At 38.8% G+C, this 17,248-nt stretch overlaps 1 protein-coding gene across 1 annotated transcript in view; it reads right to left on the reverse strand.

Annotated features, from left to right (window-relative positions):
- Nucleotides 1-17,248, reverse strand: part of LOC134672301 (uncharacterized) — a 68,755-nt gene that overhangs the window by 11,113 nt on the left and 40,394 nt on the right. The window contains exons 23-36 of the mRNA XM_063530197.1: nt 16,062-16,231; nt 15,052-15,162; nt 14,096-14,240; nt 13,914-14,054; nt 11,346-11,401; nt 7,585-7,671; nt 7,025-7,148; nt 6,242-6,466; nt 5,791-5,907; nt 4,698-4,856; nt 3,905-4,079; nt 2,813-2,965; nt 1,123-1,223; nt 271-357 (exon numbers count right to left, since the gene is read on the reverse strand). Of these exons, the coding sequence (XP_063386267.1) occupies nt 271-357; nt 1,123-1,223; nt 2,813-2,965; nt 3,905-4,079; nt 4,698-4,856; nt 5,791-5,907; nt 6,242-6,466; nt 7,025-7,148; nt 7,585-7,671; nt 11,346-11,401; nt 13,914-14,054; nt 14,096-14,240; nt 15,052-15,162; nt 16,062-16,231 (1,851 nt within the window). The remainder of the gene's footprint in view (nt 1-270; nt 358-1,122; nt 1,224-2,812; nt 2,966-3,904; nt 4,080-4,697; nt 4,857-5,790; nt 5,908-6,241; nt 6,467-7,024; nt 7,149-7,584; nt 7,672-11,345; nt 11,402-13,913; nt 14,055-14,095; nt 14,241-15,051; nt 15,163-16,061; nt 16,232-17,248) is intronic.

Here is a 17,248-nt window from a genome sequence, read left to right on the forward strand (position 1 = left end):
ATGTATGACATTGCAATGCCCTGCCAGGGCCCATATGACTCTGAATGTACCTAGTTTTTAAGATCTGTACTACACTATGGTTGCAATAAATATATGACTAAATTTCTATAGAAATTAATCCCAGCCATCTTCATTAGGGGTCTCCAAATCACGGCCGACGACCCTTGTTTTTGGCCTGAATCTGAGAGCCTGAAGCCTAACCTCAGCTCGAAAATTATGTAATAAACACTTTATTGTACGAAAAAGATAATAAAAAGCATTGACACTAACCTGCAGCGCAGCGGGAAGACAATTAGCGCCGGGCCACTGGTGCTCACTCCAGGGTAACTTGCCCAGCTGGGCCAGTAGCTCCGACAACTGCAACACAAACACTGTACCAACAACTACACTTAACTGACCATTGGTAGCCTCTATCTCCTTGCTATAAGGTTTAAAACCGGTCAATAAACTGTGTAAAAAAATCCTCAATAATGCCGAAACACTTGGAGGATATAACCAAACGTCTGTCGCAAAAATATGTGACACGCTCTTATAGCTCTACAAATATGTTCGTGTCAGATATTTTTGCGGCCTTCGTTGTGTGAAATATTATTGCACGTGACTGTACAAAACAGTCTACCGATTTTTGCGGGGGAGGGGCACGTCAAATATATACGTAACTTACAAATAGCCATGTCAGATAAACGTCAGTCCATACAATGGCCATACCATTGGCCGCCTATTTTCAACAGAGGGGAAAGCCTGTCAATGGCTACTCCGTTTGGTTAATTGGTTATATCCTCTAAGGCCGAAACCAAAGAAACTGCTTTGAGCAGTAGGTGAAACACACTCTAAAGAGCCAGATCGGGAACGTGTGATTCTGGAAATCTGGATAGCAATTAATTAATTTATATTCTGGAGAAAACCTGACAGTTTAAGGCCCTGTTGCACCAACTACATTTAACAGACTGATTAACGGTATGCAAACAGCAGGGAAGTATGAAATTCCCCATACAAATAAATTTAGCAAACACTTTAACGGTCACAGACGGTTTGATGCAACCGGCCCTAAGTCAATCATGTCGTGGATTGCACCAATCACAATCGGCGGTTGATTTGAGTTTAAATTGTATGGAAACTGACTTGGACTCGGCTGTCTCTGGCAGCCGCCGGAGCACTGGTCACATTCAGGTAAACCTGGATCGTCCACTCCCACACTTGGCTTAGGAGGTGCTCTTCACAACCTGGGATGAAAATTACATTGTTAAATAGAGTGATTTGAATGTGGATCAATGTTGAATCTACTTTCTTAAAATTAACCCTCGACTCTTGTAGGACTGATATACAGGCCACTGTTAGAGACAAACCCCGGGCAGTCCAGTACGTACCGATGTATTTTGTCAACGAACTGTTTTAGTGTATTAGATGTGAAAGTGTATCAAAACATTCTAAATCATAAATAAGTTCACATAACATCTTTATATAAAATCGTGGTCACGGCACCAATTATAATCTAGGTTTTTCTGCCGTATCGAGGTCCTAAAACTCCGCGAGCTGGGGAATCTTGTACCCTGATCATGAACAATGAACATATCAACTGTAAGGGCCAGTTGCACCAACCACATTCAGTGCCCTGATCAACGTCACTCAGCAGTCAACTATGAAACTACAATGAAATTTAGCGAACGCTTTAACTGTAACAGATGGTTTGGTGCAACCGACCCTTAGTCACAGAATAAATAATAGTACGACTACCGTACAGAAAGGACACTTCCTACAAAACCGAAGTGTGTCAGCGATTCCGAGTCGAATCATGCTGTCCCTTTCTAATGTATAGCACTATCCCTATCGGCTATTTATCGGTATCGGTATCGGTTGTCGAAATTCAAGTGATTATCTTTTCTGTGGTCATGCACGCAAAAGGACGTCAAGTGGTGCCAACCCCTTATAATTGCTCGGAGCAATGCTGAGCCGAAAAAAAAAAGCGCTGGTGGCCTAGCGGTAAGAGCGTGCGACTTTCAATCCGGAGGTCGCGGGTTCAAACCCCGGCTCGTACCAATGAGTTTTTCGGAATTTATGTACGAAATATCATTTGATATTTGCCCGTCGCTTTCCGGTGAAGGAAAACATCGTGAGGAAACCGGACTAATCCCAATAAGGCCTAGTTTCCCCTCTGGGTTGGAAGTTCAGATGGCAGTCGCTTTCGTAAAAACTAAAGTCCATTCCAATAGAACTTGCAATGTATGTAAACAAACCGCCATATTGAAATTGTCTCTGAATGATGAATTTGCTAGTGATGGGCAAGAGTCTTACTTAGTCCTTTACTTAAGGCCGTAACACACTATCGCACTGCATCACGAACTTGGTGCGTCGCATCCATAAGTGAGAGCGAGAAACAGATATCTCTTTCTCGCTCTATAGTTCGTTTTTTTTTGCATTAAAAAGAACTTGAAAGAAGGTAAGCGATCTTGACATGTCTTTTAATTGAAAAACGCTTATTAAAAATCAGTAACTATTACTTATGAAAGCAGAAGAATATAGATGATCGTATTGGATTCATAATTGTTACATATTTGCCGTAACTTATTTTTTGAATGTGTTTTTCAATCAAAAACAAAGACATAAAGATTGTTTACCTTATTTTTAATGCTAAAATCGAACTATAGTGCTTACGTCAAATCATGGGATTAGTTGTCAAGCGGATCCCAGGCTCCCATGAGCCGTGGCAAAATGCCGGGATAACGCCAGGAAGAAGAGAGCAATGCTGAGCCGAACGGAACCGAGATTGCCCGAAGTCAGGAGTGGCTCCCAACTACCTTAGTGCAGTACAGACCTGGGCAGTCCAACATGCACTGGTGTATGTTGTCGACGAAGTGTTTCAGCATGGTGGCGTAGGGCTCGCCGGACAGCAGCGGGGGCAGGGAGGGGTGCGGGGACACCCACGCCGACCACGACTCTTGTAGGGCTGACCACGCGTAGACGGCCACTGTTGGATAATAAATAAATACTATATATATTTGTTGGGACGTCAGTCTTTCCGTGACCACAGCTGGTGCAACTCAGCTGAAACGTCGGAATTAAAGGTAAAAACAATGAAATTATATCGCGGCAGACCCGTTTGTGTAATTAAATATGTGTACAAAACGCGAGAGTTTAAAGTGTTAAATAAATACTGATTAGCCAGCAACGAACCAGGACCGGGATCAGTGGCGAGCAATCGTGTTGGAGGCCAAGACACACTTTGGGTCGCTGCACCAGAGGAGTAGTGTAGTAATTAGCCAGCGCATTTTTTTGATGAATGTTACCCTTAATTGTAACATTCCGCAGAATCGTTTAAAGCAGCATTTCTAAAACTATGGATGCGACCCATTGTTGGCTCGCGATCGAATATTGAGTGGGCCCGGAAACTACTAGGGAATCTGAGCGTTACCAATAATATTTTATGGCAATAAATTTGGCAGTTTTTGTTAGGTGGGTCGGAGCCCAGTCAACTTTGCGAACCACTGGTTTACCATATATCCCATACAAACATGATATTAGTGATATTACAGTCATATAGTAGGACCCACCATATTAACATCACCATAGTATACATGTAGTAGTAGTTGTGCCTACGTCAATTCTTGGGATTCGTTGTCAAGCGGACCGCAGGCTCCCATGAGCCGTGGCAAAATGCCGGGATAACGCGAGGAAGAAGACAGTCATATAGTAAGAGTTCCTCATAGGGATTATCATTCGACGCGAGAGGTATACTCGTAGTACAGTCGCCATCAGATATATCGGAGCGGCCAAGGTGCTCACAAATATCTGAACACGCCTCTATTGTCAGGGCGTTAGAGTGCGTGTTCAGATATTGTGAACACCTTGGCCGCTCCGATATATCTGATGGCGACTGTACAATAAACATTCAGTAACACAGCCCCACCTCTCTCGGGTGCGTAGCTGAGCGCAACACCCTGTGCGACGAACGCGCGCTGCAACGCGTGCTGCAACGCCGCCACGTGCTCGGCGTGCGACGCGTGGTACGTAGCACTCGAGGTTTGGAGATCGGCGCGCGCGCGCCACCATAGCACGCCCAGCTCACGAAGTAGATGACCCAGCTATATGAAAACAAGTGTAAAATGATACGTAAATAAGGTCATAGGTTTTAAATTGATATTATTGTATACATAAGTTAATAATGCATATGAGTAATGATATAGACAGACGCTAGACAGAGAAGCATGGCGTTCCTTAGTGTCAGAGGCCAAGATCCACTTCGGATCGCTGCGCCACGACAGTAACTATGTAAAGTCTATTTCAATTTATATCACAAACTTTAGTCATCACACTACCCATCATAGACAATTGTAGAATTTAAAAGAAACAAAACCGTCATTCCATCAGGTCCTAATAACCTAACTTATAAAACTATTTTAAACTTTTAATTAAATATCCAAGATACAATTATTGATTTATGTATTTTACGGAACGGACCGTTTCAATTCAATATATGTATAGTTTCAATGGTATTTGATGAGGTGGTGTGAAAATTCAAAGAGAAACAGTGATAAAACAAAGTTACGTTGTTTGTTTATATAGTTAGCAAATTCTATTGAAATAGACTTTAGTAAGTAAGAGTAATGATATTGCCATGCAAGTTATAACAGGGAAAACGGATACATTTTCATTCAGAAAAGGTATTTTAGCCCTTAACTCTAGGTGCCTATGTCACTGACCTTGTCAAAGGGCACGTGTTTGGCCACCACAGCGGCGCGCGCTACGTGCCCTAAGCTCATGGGTGGCAAATGTCCCGCTGCGGCCGCGCGTGCTGCATTTAGGGTCACTGTGGGGAGCTGCGCTGCCGTTGTGAGGTTTATTATGTGGACGCCGATTAACTGAAATATAAATAACAGTGGTTTACTCGTATATGTATAGTTGAAAACCGAGTATTTGTAATAGAGATGTCGGGCACTCTGATATCGTACAAAACATTTTCTTTATTTCTTTTGAATCTTCTATAGTAATACGAATTCAAAATTAGTTACTCTGCCTTTGGCGTTGAAATAAATATGTAGTGCGATAGTGTACTAATAGTATTTGTATTTATTGTATACATGTACAGTATAATGATGCATAAGAATACATGGTGTTAATAATATCTTAGGAATAGTACATGCTACCCTGTGAGGGCATTACAATGACTTATATCTATACTTAGGTTATATTTTGTAACATCTTATACATATGTAGTACTAAAGATTAATGAATAATGGTATTATACAATTTAATTACATACATTTAAATTTATTCTCATTAATTATAATAGTATTTGTCACATCTAATTGAGTGTCTAGTCAATTTCAATTAGTGACTTTTTGTATTACATTTATAAAACCTATTGAAATGTTAACAGCTGTTACTTAGATCTAGCCGAATAGTAATAAATTAATAAAAGAATATTAATATGTGCAAACGAATTAATCAATATTATATTTTCATATAAAATCCTGGTCACGGCACCAATTGAAATGTAAGTATTTTGCCGTATCGAGGTCTTTCGGCCGCACAATAGTCTGCCGGGGCCAGGGAACTTACTTACTTACTCCTCTGGCGCAGCGACCCAAAGTGTGTCTTAGCCTCCAACACCACTGCTCGCCACTGATCCCGGGTCCTGTGCCGTTTTTCGCCAGTTTTCTATCTGGAGCTCGCGCAGATCAGCGTCCACCACATCCGTCCATCGATATCCTATCGGTTTTCCCTCAAACGCTCTTTTCACTTTGTCACCGGGGCCAGGGAAACTAAAACTAACAAAACGCTTGTATCACTAACCTCTAGAAGTACGTGTAAGTCGGGATCAGGCTCGCGGCCCCAGCGCTGCGCAGCACTCATTACCGCTTCCAACATCTCGCTGCGCGCTGACTCCTCTACTGATCGTGTCAAGTCGAACTGTCAAAAAATACATTATGGATTTATCGTAATTCGCGTAGACGCTACGTATTTACGTCGTAAAGTGGCATGAAAATGTCAGTGCTATTTGAATCTATGAATTTTTATCTTCATATTATTACCGCTGTATGTGATTCAATTCATTATCATTCGTTTCAGTTGTGTTGTCTTAAAAGAGTTGTCAGTAGGGTCTAAAATTCTGGTTTCAAATCCCATGTCACAAATTCTAATCCATCCAGTTCATTTGCCGCTCGATATACCATTAACTTTTATTTTTAATAGTACAGTGAGTAGAATAGAATGAAAGGATAAATGATTGCAGTTTATAGTGCACCTTGGAGAGGTAGCTGAACGCTCGCTGCGGCTCGCAGGGCCGCGCGCCGCACAGCGCCCGCAGCAGCGCCGCGTACAGCGTGGGCCCGCCCGCGCCCGCGCCCGCGCCCGCGCCCGCGCGGCCCAGCAGCGCGCGGCACAGCGCCCGCTGCGCCGGCGACGACGCGTGCGCGCACCATTGCGGGACCAGCGCTGTCAATGCGCCGGGGTCCGAGCAGATCCATCTCTGGAATAACACATATTACCTTAAATATTAGAAAACTGATCAAAGATCACTCGGAACTACAGGTTATTTATTAGATATTAGCCTTCCGAGACAGAAGCTTCTGTATTATTTTCGAATTTGAAATTGTCTCGTTTAACTCTTGAGTCGAATCATAGGTACTTATTAATACACAATTTATGATAAACGCCCAACACAGTTAAAAGTTTATACGTTTTAAGACATTACAAAGTGCTGGGAGTTGAAAATTTAACAAAATATAAACTATCTAGCTCCTCAAATAGAAACTAACTAAGACAGCACAATTTTGATTAAATGATAGACCTTTTTACAAGCCTGAGCGGCAAACGGATATGTATGTTTTAGAATAACTACACAGAATTGGACGCAACGAGAATAAAGGCCAGTTACACCAACCACATTTGACAGACTGATCAACATCAGCCGGCGCGCCCCGGCGCTTTACTATGAAACTTTCCATACATAAACATTTAGCGAACTCTTTAACGATACGAACAGTTTGGTGCAACCGACCCTAAGTTAAAGAAAAAACAGATTTACATCGGCCAGTAATTCTAGCACGGCGGTGAGGGCCTCGTGCGCCGCGCAGCAGTCGGCGACGGCGCCCGCGCAGGCCCACACGCGCTGCGCCACGTTCACGGCTGTCTCGCGGGTGTTGATGCGTCTGAACACAGGAAGGTGAAAAATATAAATAAATAGAGTAGAGAGAGTTCATAGTCTTTTGTCATTATTCTTTATGTATATCTGGAATATTAAAAAAACTTCCAATAAATAGATAGTGGCCGAGATATGCTCTAAATATACCGGGCGTGGGCTGTAACACGAGCAAATAATAGGGAACATTACACGAAACTCTGCGTAGGGGACACCGCTACCACAATCCATCACAACCTGGGGGTCTACAAAATCCCGCTCAAAACAATATTACAGGTCACACCAGTCGGTCTAGCATGAGTTACGTTCTCGCGCGCGACTTATTCTAGACCATCTGGTGTAGGAATCGTAGCATAGAAAAAGAGCGCCCCACAGGCACCGTTAGTGAGCCGTGGCAGGAAGCCTGGACAAGTTCCAGAATGATAATAAAATGAATGGTACTTTACCTGGCAATAGTGTTTAAAGCGGCAACTGTCTTGGCTTCATTGGGACGTGCGCGTAGCAACTCGCGCAGTGCTGATTTTGCACTGGACCTGTATCATAATGCTATATAAATAAGGTTCATTTTGTACTGCCCCCTGTTTAGATATGTATTGTAGTGTAGGACTACGACACATTATTTAAACAGGGTGTTTTTTCGGCGTTTAACTATATCTACTACGAGACCTACGCCCGAAATCAAGAGAAATAAATTTAGACCATTTTATGTCGCGATCTTGGGGTTGTAATGTAACAAAGTCAAGGACCCCATGCCAAATTTAAACTAGATTGTAAGACAGCGGAAAAACGCCTGAGTATGAATATTATTCACCAGAATATTCAGGGTTTTTCCAGCAAAGAATTAGAAATAGGTTTATTTTTAGATAATAATAATGTTGAAGTTATGTGTATCACTGAACATTGGCTGAAAGATGGGCAGTTTTTATTTGATTTTGTTAACTTTAAGTTAGTCAGTTTTTTTGCTAGACAGTCTGCTGTTCATGGTGGTTCCCTGATAATTGTTAAAAATTGCATGAAATCTAAAGAGCGTAAAGATATTGTAAATTATTCCATAGAAAGAATTATCGAAATTTCCTGTGTAGAATTAGAAAAATATATTATTGTATGTGTTTACAGACCACCATCAGCTGACTTCAGCACATTTGAAACTACAATGGAAAGTGTGCTGAAATTAGTATGTAAGGGCCAAAAACATGTTATAGTCTGTGGAGATTTTAATGTTAACTTGCTCGAGTCCTCTAGTAACACTGTTAAAATGCTGTGTTTGTTTAAATCATTCAATTTATTTAACTTGTTTCTTGAACCTACTCGGGTAGGGGTAACTAGTGCAACATGTCTAGATAATATATTTTGTAATTGTGAATGTATAGATAAGCAAATATTTAACTGTTTTTATTCTGATCATAGCGGTCAAAGGGCTGTTTTCTTAAGCGATATTCGTGATACTCCACAAACAATAACATATAGACCCATTACTAGTAGTCGCTTGGAATTATTCAAAAATGAAATTCAAAAAAGTCTTTGTATGTTACCATTTTCACATTACAACTGTAATAATTTGTATGAAGATGTTTTTAACGTAATTCTTTATCATTTTAATCAAAATTTCAGTATGAAAACTATTAGTGGGTCAAAAACTAGAACAAAGTTTAGTGAATGGGCTACTGCAGGCATTTATAAAAGTAGAAAAAGGCTTTATGAACTTTATAGTGAGAGAGAGCTGAACAAAAATACAGATTTCCTGGACTATGTGAGGAACTACTCAAAAATCTTCAAGAGAGTGTGTTTAACAGCCAAAGCAAACTATACAAGTTCTAAACTGAAAGTGTCGGACAACAAAGTGAAGACAACATGGAATATTATAAATAAGGAAGCTGATAAATGTAAATCACGCGATTGTCAAGTCAACATTGTCTCGGATAAACAACAGACCATGTCAAACAACGATGTTGCCTCGGCATTCGAAGATTATTTTTCTAAAATAGCTATTAATACCACGAAATATCTACATTCATCTTCGTCTCGAGCTCATTCCTTACTTTGTGCTAATGTTAAGAAATGTAATATTAACTTTGAGTTTAGTCTAGTAGATTCAGCAATTATTGTTAAAACATTCAAGTCACTCAATTTAAAGAAAACGGAAGACTTATGGGGAACATCCGTTAGAGTCATTAGTCATGTCTTGGACGTAATAGCGCCTTACTTAGCCGTAATTTATAATATTTCAATTTCACAAGGAGTCTTTCCAGATCTTATGAAATATAGCAAAGTCATACCTCTTTTTAAATCGTGATATGGCTAATTACCGTCCAATATCAATACTTCCTGTACTAAGTAAAGTTTTTGAAAAGTTAATGTTAAATGATCTACTGGGTCACTTCAACAGACATACTTTACTCACAAGCAATCAGTTTGGTTTCACAAAGGGCCGTTCCACGACCGATGCTGCTTCGGTACTTATTAAACATATTTATGATATTTGGGAAAATTCTTGTGATGCAATTGGCATATTTTGTGATCTTTCTAAAGCATTTGATTGTGTGGATCATGGAACGCTCATTTTGAAATTAGAACACTATGGTCTGTCAGTAAATGCCCTAAACTTTATGTCTTCTTACCTTAGCAACAGAACACAAACAGTTGTTGTAAACAAAACCCGGTCTAGCGGTACTGTAGTCCAATTAGGAGTGCCACAAGGTTCTATTTTGGGTCCATTCCTGTTTTTGGTTTATATAAATGATTTGCCATGTGTAGTAGAAAATCTTTGTGAAATTGTTCTTTTTGCTGATGACACATCATTACTTTTTAAGGTTAATCGTAAATCTACCGATTACAGTGTAATTAACAGCACACTCGTTAATGTACTAAACTGGTTTACTATGAACAATTTGCTTCTTAATGCTAAGAAAACTAAATGTATTCGATTTTCTTTGCCGAATGTTAAACCAGTCGATACTAAGATACTTTTGAATAATGAATGCTTAGAGATGGTAGATAAAGCACTGTTTCTTGGTTTAACATTGGACAAAAATCTACAATGGAGTCCTCATATAAGAACACTAGCAAACAAATTAAGTTCGGCCGCTTACGCTGTGAGGAGAATTAGACAATTGACTAATGTTGAGACAGCTCGCCTTGTTTATTATAGTTATTTTCATAGTGTAATGTCATATGGTATTCTGGTTTGGGGCAAAGCAGCTGACATACAGACTATATTTGTCTTACAAAAGAGAGCCATTCGTTCTATATATAATTTAAGGGTGCGTGAATCATTAAGAGAACTTTTTAAAGAAATTAATATTTTAACTGTATATGTATATTATTTATGTTGTTAAGAATCTAGACTCCTTCACTAAGAATTCTGATGTCCATAACTATAATACTAGAAATAAAAATAAGCTTGCTATCAGAAAGTTTCGTGTTCGTAAAGTACAGAAGTCATTCGTTGGGCAATGCATTCATTTTTATAACAAGTTACCTGAGGATGCTTTAAGATTACCCTTTCCAGCTCTTAAGAATTACTTAAAAAAGTCATTGATGTTGAAGGCTTATTACAGAGTCGAGGACTACTTGACAGACAAACATGCATGGTCCAAACCAGAAACTGTAATAACGACAAGTAGCAATTAAAAACATTGTATTATGTGTAGAGTTAAAGGTGACTCAGCTCAGGTAAGAAAGCAGATCAAATTGTATGAAAGCATCTCATAACAATCAGTTAGATTCATATAATATGTATTCTCATTTCTTTTATTGATTTTATTTTCTTTTCCTTTTGTAAGATTTGATTTGTTTTCTGAAAGAGCTACGTATTTGTGATTTCATGTACATATATGTTTATTTTTTATATCAAATTCTATAAAGTTATGTACTCACTGAGTATAATTGCATGAATTCTATAGTAATTTAAATTTTATTTTTCTTAATTACTCGTAATGCATGTTAATTATAAGATGTAATAATGTTTTGAAAAGATGTGTCCCGCCGAGTTAGTTGCCGGTCCCATATTGGGATACCCTCCTCCAATTGAGGGGGGATTTAAATCTTCTCGGGGCAGAGGTGTACGGTTGGAGCCGGTAAATTTATTTGACGTTCATAAGCGCATTGTAATATGCCTACTTGAATAAACTATTTTTTATCTTTATCTTATCTTAACAATAGTAAGTTGTTAAATATGATCCCCGAAAGTCCTGACAAAATAGGTTACCTGTTTTCCGTCAGTCCTCGAGTGGCGTTTTCTGAAATGGGCCACTCACAACGTCCCTGAAACAAATTAATTATACTGCCTTAGAAATTACTTTCGTCTATAGGGTATTTGACTGTATAAAAAAATATATATTTATACCATGTACGAATAAAGCACCAGAAGATTAATAGAGGAACGTAGACAACAGTTATTTTTAGAGACAATACATATTTTAAAACTCGTATAAAACTATAAAGAGTAGGTAATTTGTTCGTGACGTCACATGCTAGTGTTTCATATAAATCCATAGTAGCAAAATTGTAAAAAGAAACTGATTTGACTAGTAGTCAAATACCCTATTGCTTTGCTATTCCGCCAACCATAGACTATAGTTCGTTTTTTTTAGCATTAGAAAGAACTCCACAGAAGCAAGCGTGCAGTTTTTATCAGGCTCTTTAATTGTTCATAATTATTGAATTATCTAATATAACATGGTCAATACATATAATTTACTTCAAATTATTACCGCTAAAAGAGCTGGATTTGGAACCACACGCTTACTTCTGCGAAGTTCTTTCTAATGCTAAAAAAAACGGACTATAGGAATCCTCTAAAGTCTATTTCAATAGAACTTGCTAACTATGTAAACAAACAACGTAACTTTGTTTTATCACTGTTTCTCTTTGAATTTTCACACCACCTCATCAAATACCATTGAAACCATACACATATACACTATTGAAACGGTCCGTTCCGTAATAGTATTTTATGCAACAGTTTTATAAGAGGGGTCAAAAAATGTGAGTGGCGTGGGTAACAATGTGAGCCGAAGGCGAACATTGTTAATAAATACGCCATGAGCATTTTTTGACTACTTATACAACGTTGCATACAATGCTTTTTCTATGAGTAGGCAATATTAAATAAAATACAAAAAAATATAAACAAAATTTTATTTATGAAAATGTCAATGTAAATTTTGGATAGTAGGTATTACTATATGTATGTAGCTCTTGTCTGCGACAAGCACCCATAATACCAAATATTACTGCAACCTGTAACAAGAAAAAGGAGAATTCAATAATATTAAGTTTCAATGCAAAAATATAAAATGTACATAAATATAGCTCGTTGTACTGTGTACCCTAAAAATGTGAATCAAAATTTTTTATAACATTATACCAACCTTGCTTAAAAGATAGATCTGATCCGGTGCTTCCAATTAGTCTTTGAAAATACACCAAAGACGTTTTCAGAGAATGACGAAGTTTTCTGCTCCAATCTCCACGCCATGCACTTCTCATAAGATTTGTCGTATAGGTGCTGAGATTTAGTACTTAGGCAACAAATTTTCGGTCGCTGCTTGTGCTGCAGCGGATATTTCTTCAGGTGTAGAAACAATACGTAGTCCTCTTTGTCCATTTTCAACACTTTTTATGAACGCAAAACAAATAGTAACGCAAAGTACTCAAAGAACAAGAAATTACCGGGACAGGCGGGAAACGAGGAACAAACGAGTAATGTCTATGGTTATGTTTTTTTTAAAGCCGTTACACACTACCGCACCGCACCAGGGTCGTGGTGCTGTAGGGTATAAAAGTATTTTTTATTATGTTGGTAGCAATGAACTCAATACAAATTTGTTTCTTTTTTAATAAAAACCGTATGCATTCAATCGTTTGTCACGTTGGTAGCAATGTACCGGTATGTGCCACCTGCTACTCTGCACTAGCTTACCGTATCGTAATGTCTCTAAAACGATACAAGTGCTTTTTTGGGCAATAGACTATAGACTTTTAAGGAGTATTAATAATGTATGCCCTTATATGTTCGTTCGTGACTATGTAAATGACAGATAAAAGTACCCGAGTAGAAAAAATACATAAATATATAACTGTATCTTGGATATTTAATTAAAAGTTTAAAATGAGGTCATAAGTTAGGTTATTAAGACCTGTTGGAATGACGGTTTTGTTTCTTTTAAATTCTACAAATGTCTATGATGGGTAGTGTTGTGAATAAAGTTTGTGATATAAACCCGCTACACGCTACCCAACCCACGTTCTGTACCTACCGCCCCGGTTATAAAATACATCAATACATCATTCTTAAGTACTAATTTGTCTTCTGATCGTGATTAAACAAATTACAAATAAGTAACTACTTGTTTTTTACTTTTGGTATTTTATTATTCGATATGGTTTGACATTAGTAAAGTAGTAAGTAGGAGTATTGCCCATCACTGGTAAATTCATCATTCAAAGACAATTTCAACATGGCGGTTTGTTTACATAGTTCGCAAGTTCTATTGAAACAGACTTTAGACCGAGTTTAGAGCAATTATTTCATGCAACCGATGATGCCAAAAATGCGGGGGTGCGCGGGACGAGGTGAGCGAAGTCCCGTGCCGTGATTGGTCCGTTCAAAGACACGGACGTCACACAAAAACACTTTCGACTCGAACATGGAGTAAAATTACGGTATGCGTGGCAGAGGGGGGTAGCGCAACTATGCTAAGTCCGGAGGATGTTTTGTCTGTGCAAACTCTGTAGACCACTGAAACACAGACTGACAAATGGACATCCTCACCTGTAGCTCTAGCACGACTACCCCGCATTTTTTGGGGCATGTCTTGCGCACAGACGGTAGCGTTTTCCGGTAACGTAGACTGGAGACCAGCGGCCACAGCTTGACGTCCAATGTTGCGACGCGATTCACATCTGAACACCACTGTCTGGGGGACACAGAGACAGACAGACGGACATCCTCACCTGTAGCTCTAGCACGACGACCCCGCATTTGTTAGGGCAGGTCTTGCGCACAGACGGTAGCGTTTTCCGGTAACGTAGACTAGAGACTAGCGGCCATAGCTTGGTGTCCAATGTTGCGACGCGATTGACGTCCGAAGACCACTGTCTGGACCAAACAAACAACAGACGTATGAAATATTAAGAGCCCATCAAAGCGCACACTAGCGCCACTGCTAAATAATCGTGATTATTAAAATTTAACGAAAGATATTTAAAAAAGGAACCGCTACGTACTGTATTTTGTATTTAAGTACCTTTTGAATACATCAAACTAGTTTTTATGTTGATGGATTCGTCAATCTATGCGTCCAAAGTTAAAACGGCCGTTTTCGACCGCCGTTTTCGTGTTTCGAGTACCTGGATCGACGAATCCAGCAACATAAAAACTAGTTTGATGTATTCAAAAGGTACTTAAATACAAATTACAGTACGTAGCGGCCCACTTTTTTGAATATATTTCGTTAAATTTTAATAGCGTTATAATATTACATGCCCAGTTTCATGATGTCTTCCGTACGGGACCATACTTTTGATTTTTATTAGAGAAATAAGTTTTTGGCAACAATTTCATTTTTGGTACAAGCTTTTATCGCCGACTGTACTTTTCTTAAGACAGACAACTAATACTCACGAGACAATTCTAAAAACCCCAAACACAATTAGGTTGCGTTTTTTCATCACAGAGTTCCTATGGCCACCTCCTGTCTCCATCATCAGATCAGCTCGATGGTACCATGATATTGCATTGTCATCCGATTTATACATGCATGCAAATTTTCAGCTCAATCGGAAACCGGGAAGTGGATCAAATTTAACTTGCAAGATTTGATTACACACAGACAGACAGACAGACAACGGTCAGGTGAAACTAAATAAAAGCTTGAAATGAGAAGGACTATTAGTAATTATGTATTTACCTGGCAAAGGTTTCCACGGCGGCCAAATGCTTGTCGACTAGCATATAAAGCTGACGCGGGTGGTCGAAGTCTACGTCACCCACTGGCGACGTGATTTGTAGTACCTTCGCCCTGGAAACATAAATATTAAGAGAAAAGATGATTTTTGGCTGGCAAATTAGATTAATTTTTTTTATTTTCATAATAGCATTACATTATAAATTATTTTGAGAAAGGAAAGAGGATTCTTTACAAGTTTTTATTTAGCTTCACCTGACCGTTGTCTGTCTGTGTGTAATCAAATCTTGCAAGTTAAATTTGATCCACTTCCCGGTTTCCGATTGAGCTGAAATTTTTCATCCATGTATAAATCAGATGACAATGCAATATTATGGTACCCACGAGCTGATCTGATGATGGAAACAGGAGGTGGTCATTGTGTTAGGGGTTTTTAGAATTGTCTCGATGAGTATTAGTTGTCTGTCTTAAGAAAAGTACAGTCAGCGATAAAAGCTTGTACCAAAAATGAAATTTTTGCCAAAAACTTATTTTATAGTTAAAGGATGTGAGAGGTTGATATTGTAAATAATGTTCAATAACATAAAAAAATCTTTATATATAAAAGTTAGTCACGAAATAACCCCTTGCCTTGGCAGGCGTGGCTCACTCCGCGATTTCGTCGCTTTGCTACAGGTAGCTAAAAGTCCATCCGTTCGACCCCAATTTTGGGGTTTGCCATAAGCCGCGCGTGGCGCTGTCGCCACCTAGCAGCCATATCTGTGCTGATCGTGACAGACGCGTTTTGTTAGAGAGTGAGTCTTCTGTACCTAGTACTATTATTTATTCTGTGGCCTTGGCAAGGTTCTCTGAGCCTAGAATTCTTACAGACATTGGGCTACGGGTTAGATAAAATTAGTACTCACTAACTACAATGTCAATGACACACATTTTAAGCTAATTTGAAGATTTCTTTCAAATTCTCATAATTCTTCACTTTTGCTTTATACAGAAAATTCAAGATAACATCTAACCTCTTCTCAGATAGGTCTTTGATTCTAAAAATCCGCTGCACGGCGCTCTGGAGCGGTGTTAGAGGGGGCTCGGGAGAAGCTGGTCGTCTCGGGGCTCGCAAATCGTCATCCTCATTGGAGCGAGCGGGACGGATAGAATTTAGATGCTCCGCCCACGCCGTGTTTAAGGCCTGCGGTTTAAGCAAATATTGGTAAGTGTGATACATGCTAAGGTTTTCACATAGTTCTATGTTTTTGATTTGAATATTATTAAATATTTATATCCTTTCATATCTTTATAAATAATCGCGAGCCGCTCTGACGGTAGACCTAAATGAAATTATGCTCAATCGAAAGAGCTTGAAAAAATATCACTTTTGAATCGAGAACATGTATCCGCAAAATTCGTATTGTCGAGTATTTTGCATTTAAAAGTGAAAAAATTTCGACAAAGAATGCAAATGTTCAATTTGTTGATTGTCATTTGACAGCGTTTGTTGCGTTTAGATACTGCAAACATGCTTACAAGTTAGGTTGGTCGTTTTTTTTTTTAAATAAAAAGCAAGACGAATATTACTGTTTATTTGATGACTCCGGTATGTATAATGGTTATTATTTGCATTAAGTTTCGTTTCATATGGATATGTATACCGGTATATTTATTACATAATTTTTTTTTAAGCCAGAACGTGCGATAGTATGTTACGGCTTTTAAGACGATTGCAACACTGCCTAGACGTCAACACCATTCGGCTTTGGGGTGTTTTGAATTACTAATTTATTCGAAAATACGTGATAAAAACCTGTTAAATAGTGTATTGTGTGTGTTAACAATAAAAAATAGTCACCGAACATAGTGCAAAGTGCAAACGCCATCGTAACGTAACGAGATTTGAACTTCAAAGCGTTCCATGGGAGTATTGTGTTTAGTATAAACATCGGTCTCTCAGTTGTATTTTAATATTTCAGAATGGTTCCAAATATTCTTACATGTCAAGGCACTACTAGCTACCTGGAAATGCAAGTGAAAGCAACCTTGAAGCAGCTGTGATAAACTAATAAGTGAGCGAGATGAAAATGACGTTGTTCAAAGAAACTTTGAGTTTAAGTGCCAGCTGACTGTAAACAGTGTGAAACAGTGAAAAAGCTACAGTGTATTGTGGACATATTTAATAACTGTGCTTTAGACTATGAATCAAATTTTAGGT

Source organism: Cydia fagiglandana, chromosome 2 (assembly GCF_963556715.1).
Source record: "Cydia fagiglandana chromosome 2, ilCydFagi1.1, whole genome shotgun sequence".
Lineage (NCBI taxonomy): Eukaryota > Metazoa > Arthropoda > Insecta > Lepidoptera > Tortricidae > Cydia > Cydia fagiglandana.